We start from the raw sequence: 25,921 nt of genomic DNA, 5'->3' as shown, positions 1-25,921 counted from the left end.
ATATCCCATTTCAACACGTCTCCACTTTCCCCATTTCTACCTGTTTCGTCCACATAAATTCCTTTAATAAATTCATTTTTTAAAAATTATTCAGTGTATTTATTATCACATAATTCTCACAAAAAAATTAATTTAATTCTTTTTTTCCTGTAACACAACTACGCACATGTCACCCACTAGCAAATGCTCACCATGCATTTTCTTTCTTTTACACGGATTTCCACCTCTCTTTATTTCAATGAAGTATTCTCTTTTGTTTTGTAAAGAAAAACCTGTGTCTTTGAAATTGTTCGTTGTCATTATTAATTATTTTAATTGACAATATCATTGACTATATAATAGCTCCATATAATCAACAATCTTTTCTTACGAAGAACACATATAGTTGAAAATGTTAGACTATATATAGCTTTCAATCACACTAAATTTTCAAATAAAAACAACAGTTTTGATGGTTAATCAATGAGACCATCATGCTACCTAGATGACAAATGTTTGTAATGACATCCCAGTTTGGAAAAAAAAGATAAAGATCTCTTAAAGACTAACTCAAATGCTATTTTACTACTAAAGATCGAGAGCACTATACTATCTTTTCCACTATTATTTAACTGCCCACTAGTTTTCAATCACACTAAATTTCCAGATAAAAACAACAGTTTTGATGGTTGATCAATGAGACCATCATACTACCTAGATGACATAGTTTTTGCAATGACATCTCAGTTTTGAAAAAAAAGATATAAATCTCTTAAAGATTGACTCAAATGGTATTTTACTACTAAAGAGAGCACTATGCTTGTTTTCCGCTATTATTTAATTACCCACCGCACAAGCCATGATTCTCAACTCTCCACTATAAATAGCATGCATCTGAACGTCCCTCTCTACAACATCCCCTCATATAGCCTCTCATATTATCATCTGAGAGTCCTTCAATGGCTGCTTTAAGGAATTTGGCCCTTATAGCTTTGCTGGTTTCGTTCAATGTCGCTGTTTTGTGTGAGAGCAGAGTGGCAAGGAAGGATCTAGGGGTGGGGGTTGGTGTGGGTGCTGGCCTAGGTATAGGACTCGGTGGCGGCAGCGGCTCCGGTGCCGGGGCAGGGTCGGGCTCAGGGTCAGGCTCGGGGTCAGGCTCTGGTTCGGGCTCCAGCTCAAGTTCGGGTTCATATTCGAATTCAGGGTCTGGGGGGTCGTCTGGGGGTGGTTCTGAGGCAGGATCATATGCAGGATCTCATGCAGGATCCGGATCCGGATCCTCCGGATCGGGTTCTGAAGCCGGATCATATGCAGGATCTCATGGAGGATCAGGATCCGGATCCTCCGGAGCGGGTTCTGAAGCCGGATCATATGCTGGATCTCATGCCAAGTCAAGATCGAACGGAAAGGGAGGGAGCGGCGAAGGTGGGGGATACGGCGGAGGCTACGGAGGCGGTAATGGAAAGTGATCGGATTAACTGATTCCTGCTTGCAAGTTTATTATTAAGTTAGCAGGAAAGTGGTCAGTTTCTCTTTCAGAAGTAATTAAAAAAAAAGAAGCATTTGAATAAGAATTTGCATCGATCATAGCATGCATGTGTGCATTTGAAGTGGAAGATCTTTAGTACGTCCATGTTTGTGTGTAGGTGTCATGTAGTAGTCTGGTGTGTGATTACATATGAAGCAACTGTGTGTTGTATTATTAAAAGTGTGATGGAAATAAAAAAAGCATATTGCATAATGCTTATTATATATGTTGTCACTCTAATTAATTTCTATGGGAGATAAGATATTAATTAACATGTTTGGGTATATATGGACGTATGGAGCAAGGCGTAAGGAGCGAGAAAGTCAAGGAAAGAGGAAGGAGAAGAGATAGTAAGGCTTGCAGGAATGAAAGTGAAGGGATAAAGGTAGAATTGTGGGAGAGCATAAATAATGATGAGAAACCAGAAAGTGGAAGTCGTACTGAGAGACCTTCAAAGTAGGTTTGCCCACGCATGCCGCTTGTGGTTGATGCGTGGCATGTGAGTATAGAGTAGTACTCGGCTGCTTGCCTACAAAACTGAAGCCATTATATAATATAAATAATATTATCTTTTCGTACTTGATATAAAAAATTAGATAACTAATTTATAAATATTAAAAAATTAATTAAGTTGGTTATTTGTAATAAATAAGTATTATCTTCTTTAAAATATTCTTATTAATTAATCATGTGTATTGAGACAATTATTATTACAATCACTATAGAGATTACTTGGAGACAAAAGAAATAAATATGAGAAACAAAGTGAATCAAAATCTTATATTTATGATTAAATTAAATTTCTAATTGGCTCTTATATATATTGACGAACAAACTATATCTGGTGCTGGTCTTTAGTTTGTAATGCTTATAAGCTACTACCTCTTGTTGTTAATATAAGAGATAGATAATTAATTTGAAGAAATTAAAAAATTAGTTAAGTTGGTTATTATTTGTTACATATATGTGTTGGCTTCCCTAAATTATCATGTTTAATTATGTACTTTGGAACTACCCTTTAGTAAAAACTCCATACAATCAATAGGAATATTTTAGAAAAAATATTATAAATTTAGGAGGCAAAATATATTAAAATATTATATTTTAAAAAAAATCATATTCCCTAACTAGCTCTTACCTAGGATCGGAGGCAGTAACATGCTTTCACTGCTTCTTCTCGTAATATCAAACTTCCCTTTTTACAACTTATCCTAAATCATTATGTATCACTATCTTCACTATATTCACATGCCTACCCCTTTTTCAAAAATTAGAAGAAAAAAACAGAAAACGTAGAGAGACTGGCTAGCTAATGATAGTTTTGAATTGAAATCTTAAAAGATAATGTACCTATACTATGCATGGAGAATATCCGTGATGATAACTTGGCATCTGATGGTCGTGGATGGGCCAAACATTTGATCAAATGATTGGCTTGTCTTGAACATGAGTCTAAATGTAATAGTTTGGCTCCTATAAATAATAATTTGATTGCAACATTTTGACTAACATATACATTAATCTGAACAAAATTATAGCTTAAAAAAATGGTCACTTGGCCAGCCCAGCTTTATTTGTCAACTTCAGTTGACGCAATCCATCTTTGGGCTATGATTTGCCGCGGACTGTGAAAGATATACTGTATAAAATTTAAAAGTAATTATAAATTTATAAACACATGTAAATAATTTTTACATTCTAATTTCTCCAAACTTTCATCTATTCCATCTGCTCACTAATATTTCCAGACATCGCCTTAGATAAAAGTACACGTATCTTCTTCCTCCACCATTCCCTCTGATTTCCGCTCCTTTCTTGAGTTTCTTCTTCTTCTTCTTTATCTCGACTCTTTTTTTTTTTTCCTTTCACGAATTTTACATGGGAATTGGGAAAGAAAATTCTAGAAGCCTAGAAGGGGAAAAAAGAAGAAGAAAAATAATTAATTTACAGACTTCCCATAGCCATAATAGGAAAGGTACCACTTCACAAACTTCTTCAGCCCAGTTTCCAAATCCGTCGTGGGCTTGTACCCAAGTTCTCTTTGGGCCAAGCTAATGTTGGCGTGCGTAAATGGAACGTCGCCGTTCCCGGGCATATCCACGATGGTCCTCTTCGCCTTCACCTTCAAATGTCGCTCCAAAATTCTCACCAGCGCCGGTACCGTCACCGGCGACGTATTTCCCAGATTGAAGATGCGGTACGGGGCGGGTCCTCGCTTCTTCCCACCCGAACCTGTACTCTTCCCTGACGTATCCAACGACGCTACACAACCTCTTACAATATCGTCGATGAACGTAAAATCTCGGGCTAAATCGGCCCGGTTCTTTCCACGATATATCGTGATCGGTCTGCCTTGGAGGATGCTTTTCGTGAAGGAGAAATACGCCATGTCGGGTCTTCCCCAAGGTCCATATACGGTGAAGAATCTCAAACCGGTAATGGATAACCCGTAAATATGATTGTAAGTATGGGTGATTTCCTCGCCGGCCTTCTTCGTGGCGGCGTAGAGGCTTGCCGGTTGGTCGGTCCGGTGATACTCGGAGAATGGAACCATCTCGTTGAGACCGTACACAGAGCTGGACGAAGCCCAGACGACCGCCGGCTGAGGATTCGCCGATTTGCACGCTTCTAGAAGCGTGACCAGCCCGGCGATGTTGCTGTGAACGTACGAGAGAGGATTCCTCATGGCGTAACGAACGCCGGCTTGAGCCGCCAAGTGCATGACATGCGTGAAAACGACGACGTCGAAGAGCTTAGCCAGAAGCTTAGCGTCGTTCAAATCTCCTTCGACGATGAATATGCCATTGGTGCTGAGAAGCGACCTGCGAGCTTTCTTCAAAGATGTCTCGTAGTAGTTATTGAAATTATCGAGACCGACGACGCCGTCTCCTCTTCTCTTGAGAGCGAGGGAAACATGAGAGCCGACGAAACCACCAGCGCCGGTGACCAGGACGGCCATTCCGCCTCGGCGATTAATCCGAGCAGAGGCCCGGACCTGCCTCTCCCATTTGGTTCCTCCCCAGGAAGAAGACAAATAGGGACTTCCAACACTCTGAAAACTCAAATAAGAAACAGTCAATGCAATAAGAAAGAGAGCCCAGAGGAACATTGTGCTGGTGGAAGAGAAACACCGATAAACTTGACGATTCATGAGGTGAGCTCTTTCGGATTTGGATTTTCCAGGGGAAGAAGGAAGAAGCTGATCATTATCCAATGAGGATGGCATTTTCTCTTTTGCGGTGAAGAGAAGATTTTTCTTGTTAATTATTTTTGCCGAGAAAGTTGTGACCAGGCGCAAAAGAGGATTGAAGAATGATGAGGAGGAGAGATTAAGAGGGAGAAGGGGATGATGATGATTGATTGGCGGCGAGGAAGAAAGGCTCACAAAAGTCAATTTGTGTTTCTCTGAATCTGATACACAAGGCGTGAGGATGTGATTATATATATTGTGAGAGAAACTTGGAAAGTCAAGCATTGCTCAAACCAGGATTTATCTTTTGGGAACACCTTTTTACTTTCCTTTTTTCTTCTTGGTAATTTTTTAAGGATTTTTTTTTTTTGGTGTTTTGCCCGAATAAATTTTGAAAAATGAGAACAATGAACATGCTGCATATAGCATAAATAAGATGTATTCTAGGTAGTATTTACGAAGTAATTAATTTATAGAAATATATTAAACAAATATGTTTATTTTAGGTACGATTACACGAAGGGATTTGTAGGAATATATTAAAGAAATTAGCATGTTTATACAGGAAAAGTCAAAAGCACAACCCTGTATCACAATGCCCAAATTAAATGTACTCTTTTATCACAATGTCCGACTGTTGGAATTTTTTATTAACTAGCTATAATATATCTCAAATAGTTAGTCTTAAATTAAGATTCAATTAGCATGCATCCCCTTCCATCAATGATATATTTATAATAGCTTTGCTTCTTATACTAGTTAAAAATTCAATTTGATCCTAAATATAAGAGTTTAATCCACTTTGTCTCCTATATTTATTTTTTTCCCAAAATAGTCCCCATGATGGTTGCACATGTTAAAATATTTTTATTCTAATGCATATAATTAACATGAATGTTTTAAGAAATATAGCACATATTTATTACAATTAACTAACTTGATAAATTTTCTTAATATTTATAAATTTATAAATTGGTTATCTGACTCGTATATTAAACACCGAAACAATAACATTTATGCTTTGCTTGGATTGAGTGAAAATGGGAGATGAAAGAAAAGTGGAGTGGAAAATAGGAGAGGTATGAAGTTTTTCCCTGCTTGGATAGGAAAGAAAATAGGAGAGAAAGGAAAAATGGGAGGAAAAATATAATGGTTCCCATACCCCATTTTCCTCTCAAAATTTCTCCCCACAAATGGAGAGATTTTCACCGTTTTAGTTCATTCCCCTCACTGCCCTCTCCCGCGAAGCTCGCATTCATCCTCATTCTTTCCCGCACTAAACGCTCTTACCGTCATTGGTCCAGTGGTCATAATTTGTCTGCGGCTGACAATGAAATGGCACTCATATTGGTGGACATGTGCACAACGAACACTCTGGTTTGATTGGCCATCAACTTGGAGAGCTCTGTTTTGATTTCTTCGTCCGCGGCTAACGGTGAAATGGCACTCATATATGGGATTCGAACATAGGCTTGTTGAAGAGCATTAGTTAAGGAGTGTATGGCCCCTTTCCAGCAGTCATTGTCGACGTAAATGGGCACAGCTTCTTTCCACCCAAAAGCTTGCATGATCACGCTAATGCCACTCACTTGAGCAGAATCTTTCTGTGCACTCTAAAAGAAGTATGGGTTCCCAAGAGAAGCAAGAGAAGGACTCGTTGCCGAGAAGGTTACGATGGGCACATGAGCTTCGACAACAGAAGATGATAAGCTTATGGAGAACCTATGCATGTCTGATAAGCTTATGAAGATGATAAAGCAAAGGAAGGGAAGAAGAAAGCAGAGAGAGAGAGGCAGAGAAAAGAAGAAGAAAACCTCAAGCAGCAGCAGTAACGACATCTCCGTGGGAGTCCCTGACAGTGAAGACGAGTCTGGTTTTGTAATTAAGTTCAAAAATTATTTCCTTTTTATTTTTACATAAAAAAATAAATTTTTTGCTAAATTATCTAGTTTCCTTGCCAATTAATTATAATAAGGGTATTTTAGTCATTTTGATATTTATACATTTTCTTTCCTCCCTGTTTTCTCTCACTCATCCAAGCAGGGTGAGTGATAATATTTTCCTTTCAGTTTTCTCTTCTCTCCATTTTCTTTCCTCCCAACTTTTCTTCTCATCCAAGCAGGGGGTTAGGAAAAATTGTGATAAGGTCCCACTCAAAAGAATTAAATACAAAAATACCTCTTGAAATCATCAAATTAATCTGAAATCTCAAGAGACCTCATTGCAATAAATTCTATTTATTTAATTATTAAATTGTTCTTATCCTTTTTTTAGGTGAAAGTGTAGTTGTTAACAATTTAAAGTGTAACGATCAACAATTACCATGACAGATATTAACAACTCATCCATTATATTTTTGTGATGCAGTGAGAAAATATGTTGTTAATACTTGCCGTGATAGTTGTTAATCATTAAATCTTAAGGTGTTCATGACTGCTTGTTTAGTTGTCAAGGCATATTTAAAAAAAAAAAGAGTAATTTAGTAATTAAACAAATAAAATCTCTTACAGTGAGATCTTTTGAGACTTTAGAATAATTCGATCATTGGTTGGTAATTTTTGAACTTAAGAAATATGTTGATAATTTCCATATATATAATATAATAGGTTGACAAAATGGATTCAATTTACTGTAATAATATCTCGCGTAATCAAATATTATACGAGAGTATGACACTTGTACACTTATATACAATACGTATTTGGCAACATGAAACGCGTGAGGCTGTCCCATAGTCGTCCCACCACAACACACGGTAACCATCTATTCTAATACCATACGTTGCTTCAATTCTTGCCCCCGTAGAAAAAGGGGGACGAAGCCTAAAAATATATCAGAAATTAAACACTGGGAGAATTTTTTAGCATGGAAGAGTCAGGCCCTGAAAATTGAAGCCCAGTTATCCAAGTTGCTCAACTATCTCTTGGAGCTCCACCGCAACCTGCTCATTCATAGACATGATCCCATCAACATTGATTTTAAACCAATCTGGCGGCGGAGGCGGTGCTTACGTTCCTATATGATCTGTACATTGCCTGTTATATTTTGACCTCTGCATTTACAAATCATTTTAACATATTTTACACAAATAAAAAAAAACTTAAATTTCATAAACTTTCATTTAAAACTTAACAAATTTTTAATTTTATTTTTATTTAATATATATTGTATCTCATATAAACAAAATCAACACAATAATAAATGAGTGGTAAAATTATATATCCATATAAAAAAAATTTCTCAGTGCTCTATAAATAAGACTAAAAAATATCTTCTCTCTTTTATCCTATAAATAGGACTAGAGGAGTATATGTATTTTTTTTTATTGAAAGCAATTTTGTTTGAGACACTATCAAGCATTAAATTTAGACACATTTCCCAACGACAATTTGAATATTAATTCGTCACATTATAAAAGAATAACCTCTTTTGTTGCACCAAACCTTTCTGTCAGTTTCTTCATGCTTATGCACTGCGCATCAAACAAGAAGCCCATTTAAATAAAGGAGAATTACAATCAAGTCTCAAGTAAGTAAAGTTCCAATGACAACTAAGTAGTTTATAATGACAAATTCCAAAATAGAAAATTATAACTCCTCACTTGTTATTGAAATTTTTTAATAGTTATTTTCTTTCCACGAGACTTTGTTGCAATTCTCTCTTTAAATAATTGGGTCTTATTTGGGTCGGGTTAGACCAAGTGAGCCAATATGATGACCACAACATAAAATATAAAAGGAAAAAAAAAACCAATAAGATACCCTACTTATAAATTATGTCAATAGCATCCTCACGTTTTGAATTTTATTGAGGGAGAATTACTAAAAAGTTTTGAGAAAGAAGTTTAATTACCAAAAGTCTCAATGACAAGTGATTAGTTTGAACATACTGTCATTCACTACTCTAGAACTTATTATTGCTTGCTGTTCACTTGTCAATAAATTTTAGAATAATTAAATCTCTTTTTTGAAATATGATTGTAATCTCCTTTTTATTAAAGCAAATCTTGTTTGTTGGTAAGATTCTTTTTGCTTTAAATAACCCACCTTCATCACTTGAGTCTTGCCATCCTGCTTTAAATATAAAATTAAGAAGCTACATCTATGTCCCGGCCATTTTTAAAATACACGAGAAACCGCCCTTTTTAAGTAAAAAAAATACGTTCAACACTGCATGCAATGCACCATGACATGTCGAGTTTTCTCCGTTATATGATAGCTCATGCATGCTTCGCTGCTTGAATATTACTGATCCTTGTTTGCAAGATAGGGAGAGTATTATATCGCATCATATGGAAAATGGTTAGCAAAAGTTAGGAAACAAGTTCGAATAACAAGATAGCATCATACAAGTTATGATATAGAAAATGATAGTTTCTTTACTTGTGATTAGGATTTTTTGATAATTATATTTTTTTGGGGACCTTATTGTAATTTCCTCATAGGATAAAGTATGATTTTTTTCACTAATGGTCCTTACAATTTCATCTAATTTTGATTTTAGTCCCTGTAGTTTTAAATCGTTGGTTTTAGTCTTTATAGTTTTATAAGGATTTAGCTTGAATTTAAATATAGAGTCCAAAATCAAAATTCCTTGAAAATATGAGGACCATTCGTTAAACTTAGATAAAGAAAATTATGAAACTATATGAATCAAATCTAATAATTTGAAATCATATTAACCTTTAATATTTTTTGGTGCAAAGAGCATGAAAAAACCAATAGAAAAAAAATTACAATAAAGCCCTAAGAAAAGAAATAGTCATTAACAAGTCCGAATAACAAATTAGAAGTTGTCATTTTTTTTATTCTAAAATTTGTCGTTACAAATTACTTAGATTGTTATTAAAACTTTTTAATAATTACTCCCCTGATCCTTAATAGAAGACCTATTTAACTAATTTGATTGGATTGAAGAAGCTAGTTAAATTACTTAATTATAAAAAATATGACATGTTTTTTCTAAAACACCATAATTATCTTTGTTAATATTCTTTCTCCTTCTTGTACTTGATTATAGTTGAAGAAATATCTATAGGGGTAATTTAGAAAAAATTGATAAATATGAGAAATGAGTTTTATATTTAGAATAAAAATTAACTCAATAATTAAGTCCTATTTAAGAATCAAAATAATATTTTTTTAAAGGATTTAATTGTACTCCTCCGGTCCTTATTATAAGACCCAATTTAACTTTTTATTTGGTCCTAATTATAAGACCCCAATCCATTTTGTCTCTTATATTTATGCATTTTTTTCCAAGATAATCCTTCTAATAATGATAGTTTTAACCAATATATTTAATTAGCAAGGATATTTTAGGAATGACAACACTTATTTATTATAAATAACCAATTTAACTTACTTCATTAATCTCCTTAAATAAGTCAACTGGGTCTTATAATTAGGACCGGAGGAGTAATTCTTAGTGGGACTGCTCTACCTACAAATAGAAGGGCCAGATGGACTTCACGTGGTCCCGTACGCGCCTCCTGACCTGATGGGTATTCTTAGAAAGGATTGTCCCGCTGGCGTTCCCAGCAGCAGGAGTCGGTTGCAAGGGCCAAATGGCCAGCCAGCCACTTTCACTTCCAGCATAACAATTACAACCTCGGTATAAATGTGACCGAGTGTAACCTAGTAACCTAGTGATATTGAATGTTTCACGGGTGGCACGAGAACAAGTTACCATTATAATGTAGAGAATAAAATTACTCCTCCGATCCTTAATATAAGACCTAATTTTTGAGTTAGTTTTGATCCTAAATATAAGACCCATTTCTTATATTTATCAATTTTCTCTAAATTACCCCTATGAATACTCCCTCAATCACAACCAAGTAGAAGAGGGAGAGGGGTATTAAAAAAGATAATTATGGTGTTTTAGGAAAAATGTGTCACTTTTCTTATAATTAACTAACTTACCTAACTTCCTTAATCTAATCAAATTAGTTAAATGGGTCTTATATTAAGGACCGGAGGAGTATTAAATACTCACGTAATTCTCCGCATATATATATATTGAATGAACTTAGAGTCTTTCCAGATCATTTTAGATTTCATACTAATCTTTATCAGGTAGAGCAAATTAAAATTAAAATCCTCCTAATAAATATGCTTTCTGATACTTAAACTTATGTAATCTTTTTTCATAAAATGAAACAGCTTAATACCAACAGCTTGTTGGTTTCTCTCCATATTATCGTTAGTTTATATCTTTGCCATCCAACTTTCTTTACATATTAATAGTACCAACATATTGTAAATATTGTGTAATTTGATACGAGTATTATATATTAATTGGTATTAATTATTTAATTAAATGATAGTATTACGTAATTTTATCAACTAAACTTCTTTAAAAATTAAAACAACAACAATCAAATTATATTCCAAGATTCATAGCTTAGAAAGTTTATGATTATTTGTTGGCAAAGAAAAAGAAAGTTTATAATTATTGTTTATAAAAAATAAAATTATAATATATGAGAGATTTTATTAGTAATAATTTTAGAAGTTAACCAATAATGGAGTGTAATTAATTTATATTTAAGTTTTGCCGTATGTAAGTAAATGAGCAATGCAGTCCTTTTCTCCCATTTGCCGCCGTAAATACGGAAATTTGTCGCGGTACAGTCTTCAGGCTCCACCTTTTGCTATAAATTCAAAGTTTCAAACCCTTGTTGGATTGACGGAGGAGCAGCGACCGATACATTTGCAAGGAATCTATCCAGCTCTAGCCAAGAAGAAAGTGGGTGAAAATTCAGTGAAATAGCGTAGTTGGGCTAAAAAGTTGTCTACCTTTTTCCTACCAGGGCCTATTAATTTTCTGGTTCGCAATAAAATCTTAGTTCCTGCACGAACATGGCAGATAGCAGATGATCATGAAACAAAACTAGCGCGAAGAAATGGCGCGACTTATATGAACGTTCTCTCTCTCCTCGCTTCTTTGAATACGAATATCATCAATCTTTTTTTCAAATGGCTTCTCTTCGCAGGCTTCTTCATCCTCGCCATTTCTCCATAGACGTATCGCCTCTTTCTCTTTTCTCTCTTGTGCCGCTTGTACTTTCAATGCCCTCCTTCGGAATACTGATTATCGTATTGCCTGTTTGCAGATTACTGCTCTTTCTCCTTCTACTCTCCAAGGAGGTCTCTTTATTTTTCTCTATTTTCTTTGGGGTTCCTTCTCTCTGTAGTATAATATTCATAGTGATGCTTTCTCCCTGTCGCTGAACTTAACATTTCATTTTATAGGGCTTTCGAGAAGCTCTCGAAGATTTTATAGCGCGATTGCGTCGTCGGGACAGAGTGTGTTACTAAAGCCTGAAGGTGGGGTGGTCGGAGCCGAAGCAGGCAATCTGAATTTCGATGAGGAGATACATATGCTTCGGCGTGATTTTGAAGCTGTCAAAGAGAATTTTCGCAGAATTCCTGATACGCTGAAAGAAATGCCAAGAATGAATCCTAAAGGTTGGTCAAAGATTTCTTGGACTTCGGAGGAAATACATTGTTCAAGAAATTGATCGGTTTCTATCTTGGGTTGCATCAGGCATATACGCGAACAAAAACTTAAGATTGGACAGATTGCAGGTGTATGGGTTCGACTACGACTACACGTTGGCACATTATTCCTCCGAGTTACAGACTTTGATATATGACCTCGCAAAGCAGTACTTGGTTAACGAGGTTAGCGCAGACTGATTCTTTATTTATCTCCACTTGTGAGCTTTTTCTTACTCTTTCCATTCCTTTCTTTCAGCTCAGGTACCCGGAAATTTGTATGGAATTCAAATATGACCCATCTTTTCCCATTAGAGGGCTCTACTATGATAAGTCAAAGGGGTGCCTCATGAAGCTGGATTTCTTTGGTTCAATTGAGCCAGACGCGTGCTACTTTGGTCGACGCAGGGTACTACACTGTTTCTCTATCTTATTAGGCACACATGTAATTGGCATTATCTTATGGCCTTGTGCTATTATTTTGATTTGGATTTAACGAGTCACGTCCCTTGTTTGGCCGACGCATAGTTAGGGCTTATTTGGTATGTAGAATGGAATTGAATGTTAAAGGGTCATGAAATGAGGGGATAAATAATTTTTTAAAATGAAAAATGTCATTGGTGTCCCAGGGTGAAAAATTAATGGAATAGCATGGTCAAGAATACGATGCATATTGCACATCTAGATTCTATTGCATATTGTTTATACTGTGGTATCTTGGCTTACTTCTGGTTCACATGCTACTCAAATCATGGTTTGTTGTCTATTATAAAAAATGATCTTTTGCTCATGAATTTACAGTTAAGTGGACAAGGTATACGAGATATATACGGCACACGCCATATTGGTCGGGATCAAGCCCGCTCGCTTGTTGGTTTAATGGATATCTTCTGCTTTAGTGAGGTCAGTTTCTCTGCTATTTTGTTGCACAATGATGGTTGATAATTATCCAGTACATAGCTAGGGGGACCTTTGGTAGTAACTAGTAACTACGTAGAAGACATTTCCCCCTTTTGTATTAGGTTTTGTAAATTTATTAATCGAAGATATTTATTCCAGTGCTGAATCTGTTCATGTATGTCTGAGAGTTGTAAAGCCAAGTAATGCCCTGCTGTCCGCATTCTGCTTTCTACATTCATCTGAACTAGAGCAGTCTTGTTAGAGCTCTATCTTACCTTCTTTCTGATGGGATAGCTCCAAGAGTGAGGACTCATATAAAGATCGGTAGGTTCAGTCATATTTCAGAAATAAAGTGAAAAACAAGCTAGCCAGAATAAATTTGCTAATTTTTGTTCCAGTAATGGGACTTGTATAAAATTCACTAGGTGCTCTGATTTTTTCTTAAAATTCCAGGAGTGAGGACTCAAGATCGGTAGGTTCAGTCATATTTCAGATAATGGGACTTGATAATTTTTGTTCCAGTTAATAGACCATTTGTTTTGCTGTTAACAAGCTAGCAATCTCTAAGCTTTTGCTCCTTTTAGCCATTTTTTAAAGGATTTAAGTCATACTTCTCATCACAGATGGAATGTGTTCCAAGGCATGTGAAATTTCAAAACTTCATTTATAGTTTTAAGGCTCAAAATTTTTTTGAGAACTCCCTTCCCATATTCTTCTGCTCCACTCTGGGCATCTTTTGATTTGATGAAGCAAAGTTTCTCTCTACCATGAAAATTCTAAGTTTAGGACTGATCCGTTTACATAATTACTTTGTAGGCATGCCTTATTGCAGATATGGTGCAGTACTTTGTTGATGCCAAGCTGGAATTTGATGCTTCGTACATTTATGAAGATGTAAATCATGCCATTCAGCATGTTCACCGTAGTGGTTTGGTTCATCAAGGCATTCTATCTAATCCACATATATACTTGGTGAAAAACGTAAGATTAAAGCGTTTAGCTTCTTTGTCTTCTTCTTCTTTGCATTCTTATGAATATGTTCAACACATTTCAATGTTGATCTACTGCAATATAAGAAAAAGGTTAGTTGTGAAACTGCTTTTCTAGTTAAGTTAAACTATTTGTTTTTTGTTTTTATCACCGTTGAGAGAAGCATAGTGTGGCAGTCATATTTATAATCCTCTGGCAATTTTTGTTATTCCTTTGTGGGCAATTGTTTCAGGGGAAGATACTTCAACTCCTGAAGATGCTAAGGGAGAGGGGCAAGAATCTTTTCTTGTTGACTAATTCTCCTTTTAACTTTGTGGATGAAGGGATGCGCTTCTTGTTAGAGGTAATTGCTTGAGATGATGTTACATAACACACCTACTCTTTATTGTGTCATGGAAAATGTCCTCTTGAATTCTCCATAACCATCACTGTATCAATGAAACTTTGCTTGAAGGAATGCTTACAGAAAGGAATAATTTCATCTCATTGACAAGTTCTCATAACAGCTGTGTGATGGAGTAATTTGAAGTGCATATAATGCCTTGATTGTTAGCACTGACGCTTGCCTTTTGATGTTTTGTCTACGTTTGTATTAAGTTCATGGCTGAAAGTTCCTGCTAGTTTTTAAGTGTAATTATTCATGGTATTTTTGTTGTTTTCCATATCTGGCTATAATGTTCTCAGCTGATTCTTTATTTTTGATTAGGATTCTGCAGATTGCAGAGAATCCTGGAGGGATCTGTTTGACGTTGTAATTGCCAAGGCCAATAAACCACAATTTTATACATCTGAGCATCCATTCCGGTTTGTATTCTATTGTTTGATTGTTTCTTTTAATTTAGTTTACATTCTTGTACTTATACTCAAGTCTACGCTATCGAAACAGTGGCATGGTGCCATTTTTCATGATTATATACCCTAATTCTTTCTTTCTTCAATTTTTTATATGTTTGACAAGGGCATCAGGGATCAAATACTATTTTCCTTTGATTTTCCATTTCTATGAAAAAAGAATAAAATGATATATGAAGCCTACGCCACTTTGATGCTTTCTCTCTCTCTCTCTCACACACGCGCGAGCGCACAATTACAGCAAATCTGGATCTGATAGTAATTGTCTATTGTGTGGCTCCTCACTGGATTTAAGTACTCCTGGGCTTTTGTTGTTTTGAAGTTCTTATTGTTAATTGTTCTTGCTCAGTTAGTGTGGACCATCGTTATGCCAGCATTTTTCAGTATTTCTTGCATATTCCTCTTATGTATATCCTGAATTCTTTTATGAAGATTCTGAATATGGTAAGTTCTTCCACGACAGATGTTATGACACAGTGAATGATACATTGACTTTCACCAAAGTCGATGCATTTCTTCCAGATAGTGTTTATTATAATGGATGCCTCAAATATTTTCTTCAAATAACCAAGTGGCGTGGGCCAGAGGTATGCTTTATTTGGGTGATATGTAAGCCATTCATAATACTTATTCGTAACTGCTTAAACTCTATGGTTTTCATAGTAAAGTAGATCAGTAATGTGACAGAAATGATCTTTGTCATAGTGCTCCTTGAAAGCTGACAATCGTTCTCATTATCAGGTGATATATTTTGGAGACCACTTATTTAGTGACTTGAGAGGACCTTGTAAGGCTGGTTGGCGAACAGCTGCAATCATCCATGAACTTGAGGTGTGTTTAGTTTTTAATTCTTTCTTGTGTAGATCAGAAGCAAACATTTGTAGAGAGAATTTTTTGTCAGAGATCACATTAGAATCAGACACTATGTAATGTGTGTCCAATGCTGCAGAATGAAATACAAATACAAAATGAAGATAGTTACCGTTTTGAGCAGGTACCCTTCTGCCGAGCGTTATGTTCACCTTGACTTTATTAATTTGCAGTTTCATTTCACGCTGAAGGATTTCATGTAACTTTACACAATTGGTTGTACTGAACATGTGTCTAGGATGAACTATTTTGTGTTGCCTTTGGTTTAAAATCCCTTAGATCAGAACTTACCAATTCTTAGTTAACTAATGATCAACACGATAGAAGTTTTGTAACCACTAGTGCATAATTTAGCATTTTTCTGATACCAAAAGTCTCTTAAATGTTTCTAAATGTATTGTGGGGTTGCCCTGACTTCGTTGTGACGATTTGCTGTGAGAGTGTGAACTTCTGTAGAAGTAAATAACTTTTATTTTCAATTCCTTAAACCTAAGGAGCTAATCATTCTTGGTTTAGTTGGGAGTTGTAAATGTTAGAAATATATTTTGTCCAGTTTGCATATATTATTATATGGATGTATCCATTGGTATGGGCAGCCTGAAACCTGTTTATTAATCCCAAAAGTCAAAATGACTTCTCATCTTTCCATTGTCATTTTGGCTAATTATGGAAGCTAGTTTGAATGATTCACCAGACTTGCATTTTGCATTTGTTCGGATGAAGACATATATGTAAACTGTTTCTATTATTATGAAAAGGTCAATAATTTCTACTTTGGAATGAACAGTAATGTCACTTTCTTCGGCTGCATCCTAAGGATGTCAAAATAGTGAATTATTCTGTTTTTGTTGGTGGGTGCAGGCGAAGTTTCATATAATACAGGAGCTTCTCGGTAAATTGCATGCAACGGCAGCTAATAGTCACAGGACTGTGGCTTGCCGTTCGCTTCTGAAAGAACTTAATGATGAGAGGCTCAAGGCACGCACCGCTATGAAGATGATGTTTAACAGATCTTTTGGAGCTACATTTCTTACTGATTCAGGTCGAGAATCTGCTTTTGCCTATCACATTCATCAGTATGCAGATGTTTATACCAGCAAGCCAGAGAATTTTTTATTTCACTCACCTGAAGCCTGGCTTCATATTCCGTATGATATCAAGATTATGCCTCATCATATAAAGGTATTCTATATTCCTACTGCTGAAAAAATTATTTTATACGTGAACAGCGTGTTCTTATTTCTTATTTCTACATATCATTGGACGGAATAAATTTTTAATCATGAACTAACGGCAATGGTGTTCTTATTCTACTTACGCCTGTCAAAGTCATTGGACACGGGGTTCGTTTCATCCCGCTTTAAATGGCTGTGGTTTTGTGCTTTTCTTTTGTTGGCTGATTCTTATTCTATTTCCACCTGTCAGCAAGATGACCTTCTCTTTTTTGTCGCCCCCGGGTTCTTTTTTTTTTTCCCCCCCGGGTGGTTGGGTCTTTTGATGTTTATAGGAGAGCATTCTCGTATCCATTTTCTTTCTCGTTTCTGTTTTGTCCCAAACATGCCCTTAACACCTCATGAAAAATTCACGATTGATTATCTTTCGATATGCCTACTAGATTGCAAATTTCATGTAGAGCATGTTGACATACATACCAGCCATCTTCCTCTCCTTGTTTTTTCTTAAGTCGTTTTTCGTTCTGTTTGTCCTTTTAGGTTCCATCAAGCCTGTTCACAGCATGATGAACCTGTTTTCAACAAAGAAAAATGGCGCGACAGTTCCCAACCGCATCTACTAGGTACAGTTGTTGCGCCAGGAACTTGCATTTTTGTTCCTAACGCAGGTAGCGTCACACCACAGATTTTTGGTGGAAGACGAAATCAGAAAGAAGAGACGATATACACAAATTTTGTTCTAGTATCAGAATAAAAACTCGTAATTCAATTTTTAGTAAGGAACCTATCATTACATTTGCTTATTTGTTCTGTTCCTCGAACTGCTGGAACCAGTGTTCTGGTTTCATCATCAGTAACGAATTAATTGACGTAGCTGGTAACTTTATAACCCGACATCCTGCCTTCTATTTCCTAGTTTTTGTTATTTAACCATAGCAAGCAACGAAAGAGACCGTTAAGCTTATAACTGTTTTGTGTTTTCACTTTCATTACCTTGATTTTTTTTCCTTAATCGAACTTAAAATATTTAAACAATAATTGTGAAGGAAGCCATCTGGGGTTGCCATAGTTTACTTGTGAATTAGAAACTCCTAAGAATATATGGGTCTAGTTCAAACCCTCAATCAATCACGGATATTGTTTGTTTGTGTGCGCGCGCGTGCGCGTGCGCGCGTGTGTTGTTATGACGGGGTAAAAAAAAAAAAAACCGTTAGAATATAGAAAAGAAAAGAAAGGGTGGAATCTAATAGAGCGGTAACAGGAGAGGAAAAAAAAAAAAAGATATGCAGGATCCTGGCTGTTTTATTAAGATTAATCAAATATATAGGAGCAAACAATACCTGCTCCCCATTAAATTAAAGTTCTGAATCCTGCCTCATGTTATAAGACATTATTTTACCCCCTCTCTCACTCAATACAGACTACAACAGGAGGTTTTGCAGCCCTTTTAACTTCAGAATATCGCTCTCTTCATGCTTGAAGGGCATGCTGCTGAACAACACCTCCTTGTGTGAGCTGCTTTTCTGCTAACATGGCAGCATGATGCTCTAAGTATTCTCTACTGTTGATCTCTGTTAATCTGCTTATTAATAGCACAAAATCAGCAGCTGCTATAATTATATGAAATTATAAATTCAGTCTTGCTGAGAAGTAAAAGAATTACAAATTTTTCTGTCTTTCTAGGTGATATAGTTTTGAAAAAGTAATAGTTAAATTCAATTACTACCTCCATTCTTAATATAAGAACTAATCCAAATATAAGACCTCAATTCATTTTGTCTCCTAAATTTATAATTTTTTCTCCAAAATATTTCTATTAATTATAAAAGGTTCCTACTAAGAAGCAATTTTAATGTACATGATTAAAGATGATAGTTTAGGAAAACTAACACATATTTGTTTCAAACATTTAACTTAATTAATTCTTTAATATTTTCAAATTAATTATCAAGTTCCTGTATCAAGGATTGGAGGTAGTCTCATATTATCCAAGCCTCCTACAATGCCATCGACAAAGGTTGCATCTTATGGGGACCAAAACATCATCCCAAATCGTTGTTCTCTAGTCAGCCAAAAAACATAGTATTATGTTGAGAGAATTATGTCCTACCTACTGATGGTTCGGTCTTTTGCAAACCCCAATTCATTGTCCACACAAAGATCAGACACATCGTTTTTCCTAGATCTTGAAGAGGTCCTGGGAGCAATTTGTTTAGCCTCAGATATTGTTACTATTCTTTCAAAAAGCTCTTGGGGGCTCCCCTCAGCTGTACACAATAACCTGGCCCTGTTCTCATATATCACCTGTAACCACAATTTGCAAGGCAACGATCATACCTTAGTTTCCCATTGGTAGGAAAAGAACAAATGAAGAAGGAGGCAATGCATAGGATTATGGAGCAAAATTAACAATCAAAACACAAGAAGTTTAACCTATTTCATTAGCAAAACGCCCAGAAGAAAACACTAGACAGGAAAGGAACTTACATCGATTAAAGTGACAAACCTATGTGCTGCTGATTTATTCTGAAGCCCAAAAATTGGGATGCCTTCCAATGCTAAGGTATGAAAGCTCTCTATTAAAAAAAAATATATACACAGCATAAGATTTTTGGGCCCTTTATGAACAGAGAAACTGAACATGGGGTTTTAGAAAAATAAAGTTCTGGTTCAACTTTTGTTGAATTCAAGACATGTCAATTCTATAATTCTCATCTGCAATACCCTACAACCAAGACATCCAAATTCTATGTGTATTTTGACTGATGTATGCGTCCGCGAGTGTGTGAAAATAAACACAACCAATGATGACTTACTGAATAGTCCAAAATAGTCAGCGGCTCCAAGAGGCTTATCACAAAGTTCCTCAAAGGTAAAATAGGCACATCCATTAGCTCCCAGTGGAACCTGATGATTAGAGGGAAAGTAGTTTCAGAAAATCTGGATATAACAGAGTAATAGTTTGCCACTTTGCCCTGCAATAAAAGTTTGAACATACATGTAGTCTCCTTCCCATTACTACTTCCACCTCTTGGGAAGCAGCTTTCTGTTCTCCAATTAACTGTTGAAACCTTTGCCTAAGAAAGCCAGATAAGTCTTGGCCAATCAAATAGAACCCTTCCTCACCCTGCAGTCCAAATTTAATTAGATATCAGCACTGGAAAGATCTATATGAGATATATCTGCAAATGTGAAATTTTATCGTACCGAAGTCAGCTTACGATAGTCAGTTGATGAACCAATCTCATGCACTACGCATCTTTCCTATACCAATACATATAAAACAGTTTCTTTAGAAGCAAATTAAAATACACACACACACACACACATAAGTATACGTTCATGGCTTATGCTTTCTCACATAAAACACAAGTGTAGACCCAGATATAGTCTTCTCTAAAACTGCAGGTGTAAGTAAAGGTTATTTAAAGAGGCTAAAACACAGAGATTTCAGCTCACACAGCGTTGGCAAGACTAAATTCTGAAATCATTTTCATTTACAAAGCGTAATCACAGAGTAGCGGAGTTTAAAAACAGTGCCTATCTGACGCTTCTCTCAATCAAGCGAAGATTTATGTATATACCTTCAATGTGGCAATGAATGGTAGGAAGAGATCCCTTTGCAATCCACCCTCATATAGGTTATCTGGAGCACGATTTGAAGTGGCTACTAGAATCTAAACTTGTCTCCAAGCCCACACAGAGAAATTAAATGTTAAATATTGAAGTTAATTTTGCAGAAATTCAACCAAATCCTCTCATTCAGAGAGGCTACTATGTGATTATATTACTTACAATGCCTTTGCTGAACAAATGTCTGAACAAGCGATTTAGTATCAGTGCATCAGCAACGTCCGTTACCTATGCAAAATATCATATACAAAACTCAAGTTATGGAATCAAATTAACCCAAAAAAAAAATCCCTCAATATGAATCAACTGCAAAAAAAGAAATACCATAAATTCATCAAGACATAATAAAATTGCGTCCTCCGAAATCTCTTCAGCAACAACATCAAGTGGATCTGACACACCCTTGTGCCTCTGTAAGGATGCAAAATATGATATTGAGATAAACATTTTTTTCTTTCCTCTGGCCTATGATATATTCAGAAACTAACAGTACCCAGAAAATAACCAAGGCTACTAGATTAATGCCCAGAAAGGTCTTTTGCGTTGATAATATTGCTTTTTTTTTTTTTTTTTTTTGGTGATCTCGTTAAAAATACCTTCTGGTAACCCTAACATCCTTTTTCAAGATGGTTGAAAGAAGAATAACCAAAATAAAACAAGATATATGCCAGTCCTGAATGTTGGGAGCCTTCCAGAAGTAGGCTTTAACACGTCTAACTGCAAAAGATTCATGCAAAATCGTAGAAATCTACCCCCGATTGGTAAGAAAGACTTGAAATGCAATTGAGCTATGGCTCACTTACATCAAAGAAGAATAAATTACTATTGCATTTAGAAAGCAGTTCCACACGTAACAGTATCAACTTTATTTTAGGTGATAAAAAGGTTCTATAAACTTACTTGCAATCGACTATGTACATTTAACATAAAGTCATGAAAATGAATCCTCTTTTTCCTCCAATTGGCAGGCCTGAGAAAGAAAAGTTACGAGCAGCAAAATATGGTAAGACAAGGTTTATCTTAATGAGAACTCACTTCCATAAAATCATCTAGAAATTATGGATGCTATTCCCATTTAATTTTAAATTAAAAATATGAGGACTTGATGACATGTATTAAACCAAGTTAATCCGAAGAGAACAGTTTCATATCAAACTCACAATTGATCAAAAAACAGATCCATCAGCATAGTTTTCCCAGTCCCCACTCCTCCATACAAGTATAAACCCCTAACTGGTGCATATGAAGGTTGAAACAAAAGACGGGACCACAACCACCCGCTCCTACAGAAGCAAGTTATTTTGAATTTAGATGTCTAAACATGAAGCAAAAGCAGAAAAAGATAAAAACTGCAAGATTTGAACCGATATATCAAAATGGAATGAGATAATTACAGGAAGAAATGAAAGTATACCTTACATGTTTTTCAGAATTGCGATCCAATTGGCAGGCATCAACAGACTCAACCAGCTCATCATAGAGTCTCTGAAGTTCTCTCAGAGTGACTAACTGCCAAAAGAAATGTCCATAAAAGACAATCAAATGAAGAATATGAAAACAAAGGTGGAGCCACGGCCAAGAAAATGTCATGACGATTCCATATGGCATCCGATCAAACCAAACAGAACAGAGGCTACCACCCTCCCAAGCAAAGATTATAAGTAATTTAGTAGAAAAGAGAGCTTGGTTCTTGTTTTCATTCTCGTTTAGACTCAGAGAGTTGGGGGGGGGGGGGGGACAGGAAAGAACCACAATAAAAGTGAGGTGAGGCCCCCATTTTCTTCATCAGTAAAATGTCTATAAAGTTACCTGGCAAGTGTCGCCATCTACAAGTTCACCAGCAGCAATTCTACGTTCATATTCAACAAGAGGCCCTCCTATGTTTACTTCTGCAACTGAAACAGCAAGTTTCAATACTCGTGAAATGAGAGAAAGAAAGGTTTGAAATCCATCAATACAGCAAAAAAAAGCCATGAGAGATTCTTAGATACAAAAAAAAGCATGTGAAGTTGTAGATCAAGCCAATCACCATAAAGATACACATCAGCATGCCAGAAAAGCACGCTAAACAACATATCTAACATATTTAAATGCATCTTAATAGTTGGTTTGACGAACATAAGAGTTTTTTTCTTTCAAAGCAAATGGAGAAAACGAAATCATCAGAGACTAGAGAATAACCTCCATCTGTGAGTTTTATAGCATCAACTGAAAGAGCTCTTGAGGTTGGACATGTATTGTATCCCAGTAACTTGGTTTCAGCATGATTAACAACTCTATAAGCTGCACTATGATGTGCCTTTCTCAGATAACAAGGTGCTTCTGCTCTGCTACTGATCATAACACATTTTTGCCTCTGAAGAGCTTGTCGTAATTGGCGGACAGATCGAACTACGGTCCTCATCTTCAATCGAACTCCAATACCAATGTACTACACCAGGGTTGCCGCCTACCACTCCAACCTCCCAAAAGAAGAGCGTCGGGAGTGGTCCGCCCTGAACTATTCAAAATCACTGCAATGAGAGACATAGATAACATAATTCTGTATTATAACAAGCTTTCAATTACATGAAATCAGGGGTAAAGAATCCGCAGAAGGAATAGCTCAATGAATGATTTGACTAAATCCAGGGAAAAAAAAAAGATTTTCATCCAGGGAAAAAAAAAAGATTTTCATTGTAACTGAAAATGCAATGAATCAGAATATGCAGTTATTGAGATGAATAAAGAGCCCGCAGAATCGATCGCGACGAAACCAGGTTCGCGTATTCATTCATCGCATGTTATGAATACATCGCGCAAGGCCAGGACAAAAAGAAGGAAAGAAATAAAACTAATTCACAAATTCATCGAACCTGGAAAAAAACAAAACCAGGAAACGTCAATTCATTCCAAATATGCAGGAACCTCAAACGCAATCCGAGATATTAGGAAAATATCAAAAGGAGAGGAAATTAAATTTTATTAAATGACATAATTGAAGAAAACAAGAAAAAGAAGGCGGAAACTGAAATCAAAGTCAACAAAAAGATTTTATCTTTTGGTAAAAGGAATGATCCGGAATGGAGAAAAATACCTCCAACACAACTGGGAATTCATTTTTGCAAAGATTTAAAAAAGTCAAGGCCGAAGAAGGAGAATGATAAATGATAAATAATACCAACAATAACAAAAGTGCTATCGTATATCTATATCTAGTTCGTCGCAAGAACAAGACTCACCAAGGATTCAGGAACGCCTCGAAAGAAGGAAGAGAGAGGTGAGACGGGAGAGAGAGATTGGGCTAAAAATGGTTAAAAATATTCAAGTGCTCCTGTGTTTTGGGGTTGAGTAACTTTTTGGGTGCGTGTTGTACTCGGAACTCCCGCAAGCTTAGGAAAACACAGATATCCTTTGAGCTAAGAGACGATCAGCTTCCTGAGCTAGCTACTCGCCCTGAAACCGAGTTGAAGGAATCGTCAATGGCTTTTCTACTTCTTTTACTTTATATTTTTTCGCGGAGAGAGAGGATATCACATGATTGACATTTTTGGACCAATTAAGGATTTATGTTCATTGTTAAATAGGATTGCGTCGCCATCGCTTCTTTTTATCATACCCAGATTTTTTTTTTCTTTTGACCTCCAACCATACGCAGATTTCAGATAGGGAATAATGTTAAATCCAGTTATTATCTTATCAGAAACATGCTCATAATGAAGCCAACATTAATTAATTTGGTCAAATTGTGCCCAAATATTCTGTGTCTTTTAGTTCCCTTTAACTTTTCTTAAAAGGTGCCTCTATGAAAAGATAAATTGCCATTTGAAGTTAATGTAAATTGCACAGTTTAATTTTGTTAAAAATAAGTCTTTGTTAATATGTAATAATTCAATTAAATTTAAGAAAATAGTGACACCATATGCTCAATTTATGAAAAATCAGGTACGATCCAGTCAGCTGCCAACATGACATGATAACATATCTTGAGATCACATTTTTTCTGGCAACCCCAGGAAAAAAAAAAATACAGATCATTAACGAAAAAATCACATTAGTCCATCTCTAATGTTTTTAAAATTACAATGATAGTGCAGTGAATAAAATTTAGTTTTGATTGTGTGTGTGTGTATATGTATACTTTGTTTTAATTATATCTTATTAAAATGTAATTATAATTAGAGTAGAAATTTAAAACTACTATCAACTGTGTTTGAACTACTTGACCTTGTGTAGCCTCGAAGTAGCATTATGATGGGGTAAAAATCTTCTTTTTCCAATAAAAAAAGAGAAATTACATTCTAAAAGTTTCTCAATCATTATTTACTCTTCTTTTTTTTTTTTTTTTGCCCCTTCATCTGACGTAAAAAAGCTCACACATATATAATATCTACGTGTTAGACTCGTAATTTCTTACTTAAGTTAATATTTAAGGGATACTTGAGGTGAGCTGAGTTGAATGGTTTTATCAAAAAACGATTTGATTAAATAAGGGGAAGTTTTTTATTTGGAAAAACGTCCATATTTAGGAAAGTGTGCATATAATAATAAGGAAATGAATTATAAAGACAACTTCATGCAAAAGGGAGATTCCCGATTAATTCTGCCTCCATGTGATGATGCATATATGTCTTGTTTTCCGGTTTTACTTTATTTCTCACAGCTCAAACTTCAACATGCATTTCTGTGTCTTCTTCATTTTAATTAAAAATACAAAACTTGATGTTTTAATGTTTAAACTTTATTTATATGCGAATCATTGTTTCCAAAAATATCAAGTGGATTCAACTTGTGAATTTTGATGCTACTTGTGTCTCATTAGAATATGTGCATTTTTCCTCGTCTGGAATGGAAATATTTCTCTACTCAGGCGTGAAAGCCCAAGCCTGTGTGCATGCGCAACGACGTCGTTTTTATGTCTATGTGTAGCTTCTTTTTAATTTTACAAAGGCCTAGAATCCCATTGGATGCGGATCCGTAATATTAGGCTTTCCATTAAGCCCAATATCCCAATCTAGTTTCCGGCCCAAAATGAAATTCTCTATCGATCAAATCAGAGGCATCATCTTCTTCACTATGACTGGGAAGTCCCCATTGTCGAGTTAGCTGAGATTCGTGGAGTTTTCAGAGTCAAGGGGGGCGTAGTTGATACAGAGGCAGGTATGGCGAATCAGGGGGCCAAGAAACGCAAGGAGAGAACGCTCGCCACATGGCTAGGCTTCGTCTCATCATTATTGTCTGCAATGTATGTATGCTTACTGATCGTTTCACATGCTTTGGGCTCATCCCTCATTTCTTCTTTTCTCAACCAGTCTCTTTGTGTAGC

The 25,921-nt window shown here is 35.8% G+C and overlaps 4 protein-coding genes across 6 annotated transcripts; 2 read left to right on the top strand and 2 right to left on the bottom strand.

Annotated features, from left to right (window-relative positions):
* The first annotated feature begins 896 nt into the window (after positions 1 to 896).
* On the top strand, positions 897 to 1,732 carry LOC114752894 (glycine-rich cell wall structural protein 2-like). Of its 2 annotated transcripts, XM_028941593.1 has the most exons (2): positions 897 to 1,242; positions 1,306 to 1,732. In XM_028941593.1, exons 1-2 carry the CDS (start codon positions 939 to 941, stop codon positions 1,446 to 1,448), a joined length of 447 nt encoding a protein of 148 aa, XP_028797426.1. In that variant the 5' UTR covers positions 897 to 938; the 3' UTR covers positions 1,449 to 1,732. The 2 variants fall into 2 exon arrangements, with proteins under 2 accessions (XP_028797426.1, XP_028797425.1); XM_028941592.1 differs by having other exon boundaries at positions 897 to 1,732.
* A 1,714-nt stretch (positions 1,733 to 3,446) lies between these two features.
* Positions 3,447 to 4,740, bottom strand: LOC114752887 (UDP-glucuronate 4-epimerase 1-like). The gene has a single exon (XM_028941584.1). The coding sequence runs from the start codon at positions 4,731 to 4,733 to the stop codon at positions 3,447 to 3,449; it is 1,287 nt and encodes a 428-aa protein (XP_028797417.1). The 5' UTR covers positions 4,734 to 4,740.
* A 6,681-nt stretch (positions 4,741 to 11,421) lies between these two features.
* On the top strand, positions 11,422 to 17,877 carry LOC114752890 (5'-nucleotidase domain-containing protein DDB_G0275467-like). The gene is made up of 14 exons (XM_028941587.1): positions 11,422 to 11,725; positions 11,815 to 11,848; positions 11,954 to 12,169; positions 12,249 to 12,385; positions 12,459 to 12,608; positions 13,001 to 13,102; positions 13,916 to 14,080; positions 14,322 to 14,432; positions 14,796 to 14,893; positions 15,405 to 15,528; positions 15,683 to 15,772; positions 15,891 to 15,935; positions 16,673 to 16,993; positions 17,524 to 17,877. The coding sequence occupies exons 1-14, from the start codon at positions 11,678 to 11,680 to the stop codon at positions 17,548 to 17,550; spliced, it is 1,668 nt and encodes a 555-aa protein (XP_028797420.1). The 5' UTR covers positions 11,422 to 11,677; the 3' UTR covers positions 17,551 to 17,877.
* A 374-nt stretch (positions 17,878 to 18,251) lies between these two features.
* On the bottom strand, positions 18,252 to 24,103 carry LOC114752891 (AFG1-like ATPase). Of its 2 annotated transcripts, none has more exons than XM_028941588.1 (15): positions 23,838 to 24,103; positions 22,798 to 23,129; positions 22,426 to 22,511; positions 22,031 to 22,125; positions 21,777 to 21,899; positions 21,517 to 21,586; positions 20,941 to 21,027; positions 20,779 to 20,844; positions 20,568 to 20,660; positions 20,191 to 20,247; positions 19,982 to 20,110; positions 19,800 to 19,890; positions 19,471 to 19,559; positions 19,094 to 19,287; positions 18,252 to 18,562 (listed from the first exon to the last, which is right to left on the bottom strand). In XM_028941588.1, the coding sequence occupies exons 2-15, from the start codon at positions 23,018 to 23,020 to the stop codon at positions 18,454 to 18,456; spliced, it is 1,512 nt and encodes a 503-aa protein (XP_028797421.1). In that variant the 5' UTR covers positions 23,021 to 23,129; positions 23,838 to 24,103; the 3' UTR covers positions 18,252 to 18,453. The 2 variants fall into 2 exon arrangements, with proteins under 2 accessions (XP_028797421.1, XP_028797422.1); XM_028941589.1 differs by having other exon boundaries at positions 22,426 to 22,505.
* Between the last annotated feature and the right edge of the window lie 1,818 nt (positions 24,104 to 25,921).

This window comes from Neltuma alba, unplaced genomic scaffold, assembly GCF_004799145.2.
Source record: "Neltuma alba isolate B1F8T4 unplaced genomic scaffold, ASM479914v2 tig00007603_pilon, whole genome shotgun sequence".
Taxonomy (NCBI): Eukaryota; Viridiplantae; Streptophyta; class Magnoliopsida; order Fabales; family Fabaceae; genus Neltuma; species Neltuma alba.
Note: the sequence above shows the minus strand (reverse complement) of the source record. Positions and strands in the feature narration are given on the sequence as shown.

Bases quoted from the DNA above. Each gene is read 5' to 3' on its own strand.
- LOC114752894 (XM_028941592.1), top strand. From the start codon at position 939: ATGGCTGCTTTAAGGAATTTGGCCCTTATAGCTTTGCTGGTTTCGTTC.
- LOC114752891 (XM_028941588.1), bottom strand. From the start codon at position 23,020: ATGAGGACCGTAGTTCGATCTGTCCGCCAATTACGACAAGCTCTTCAG. The intron at 22,126-22,425 runs GTAACTTTATAG...TTCTTTTGGCAG, and splicing joins TAGATGGCGACACTTGCCAG to TTAGTCACTCTGAGAGAACT. The intron at 19,288-19,470 runs GTAAGTTCCTTT...TTGTGGTTACAG, and splicing joins GGTTTGTCACTTTAATCGAT to GTGATATATGAGAACAGGGC.
- LOC114752887 (XM_028941584.1), bottom strand. From the start codon at position 4,733: ATGCCATCCTCATTGGATAATGATCAGCTTCTTCCTTCTTCCCCTGGA.
- LOC114752890 (XM_028941587.1), top strand. From the start codon at position 11,678: ATGGCTTCTCTTCGCAGGCTTCTTCATCCTCGCCATTTCTCCATAGAC. The intron at 12,170-12,248 runs GTTGGTCAAAGA...GGGTTGCATCAG, and splicing joins GCCAAGAATGAATCCTAAAG to GCATATACGCGAACAAAAAC. The intron at 15,936-16,672 runs GTACCCTTCTGC...TGGTGGGTGCAG, and splicing joins ATAGTTACCGTTTTGAGCAG to GCGAAGTTTCATATAATACA.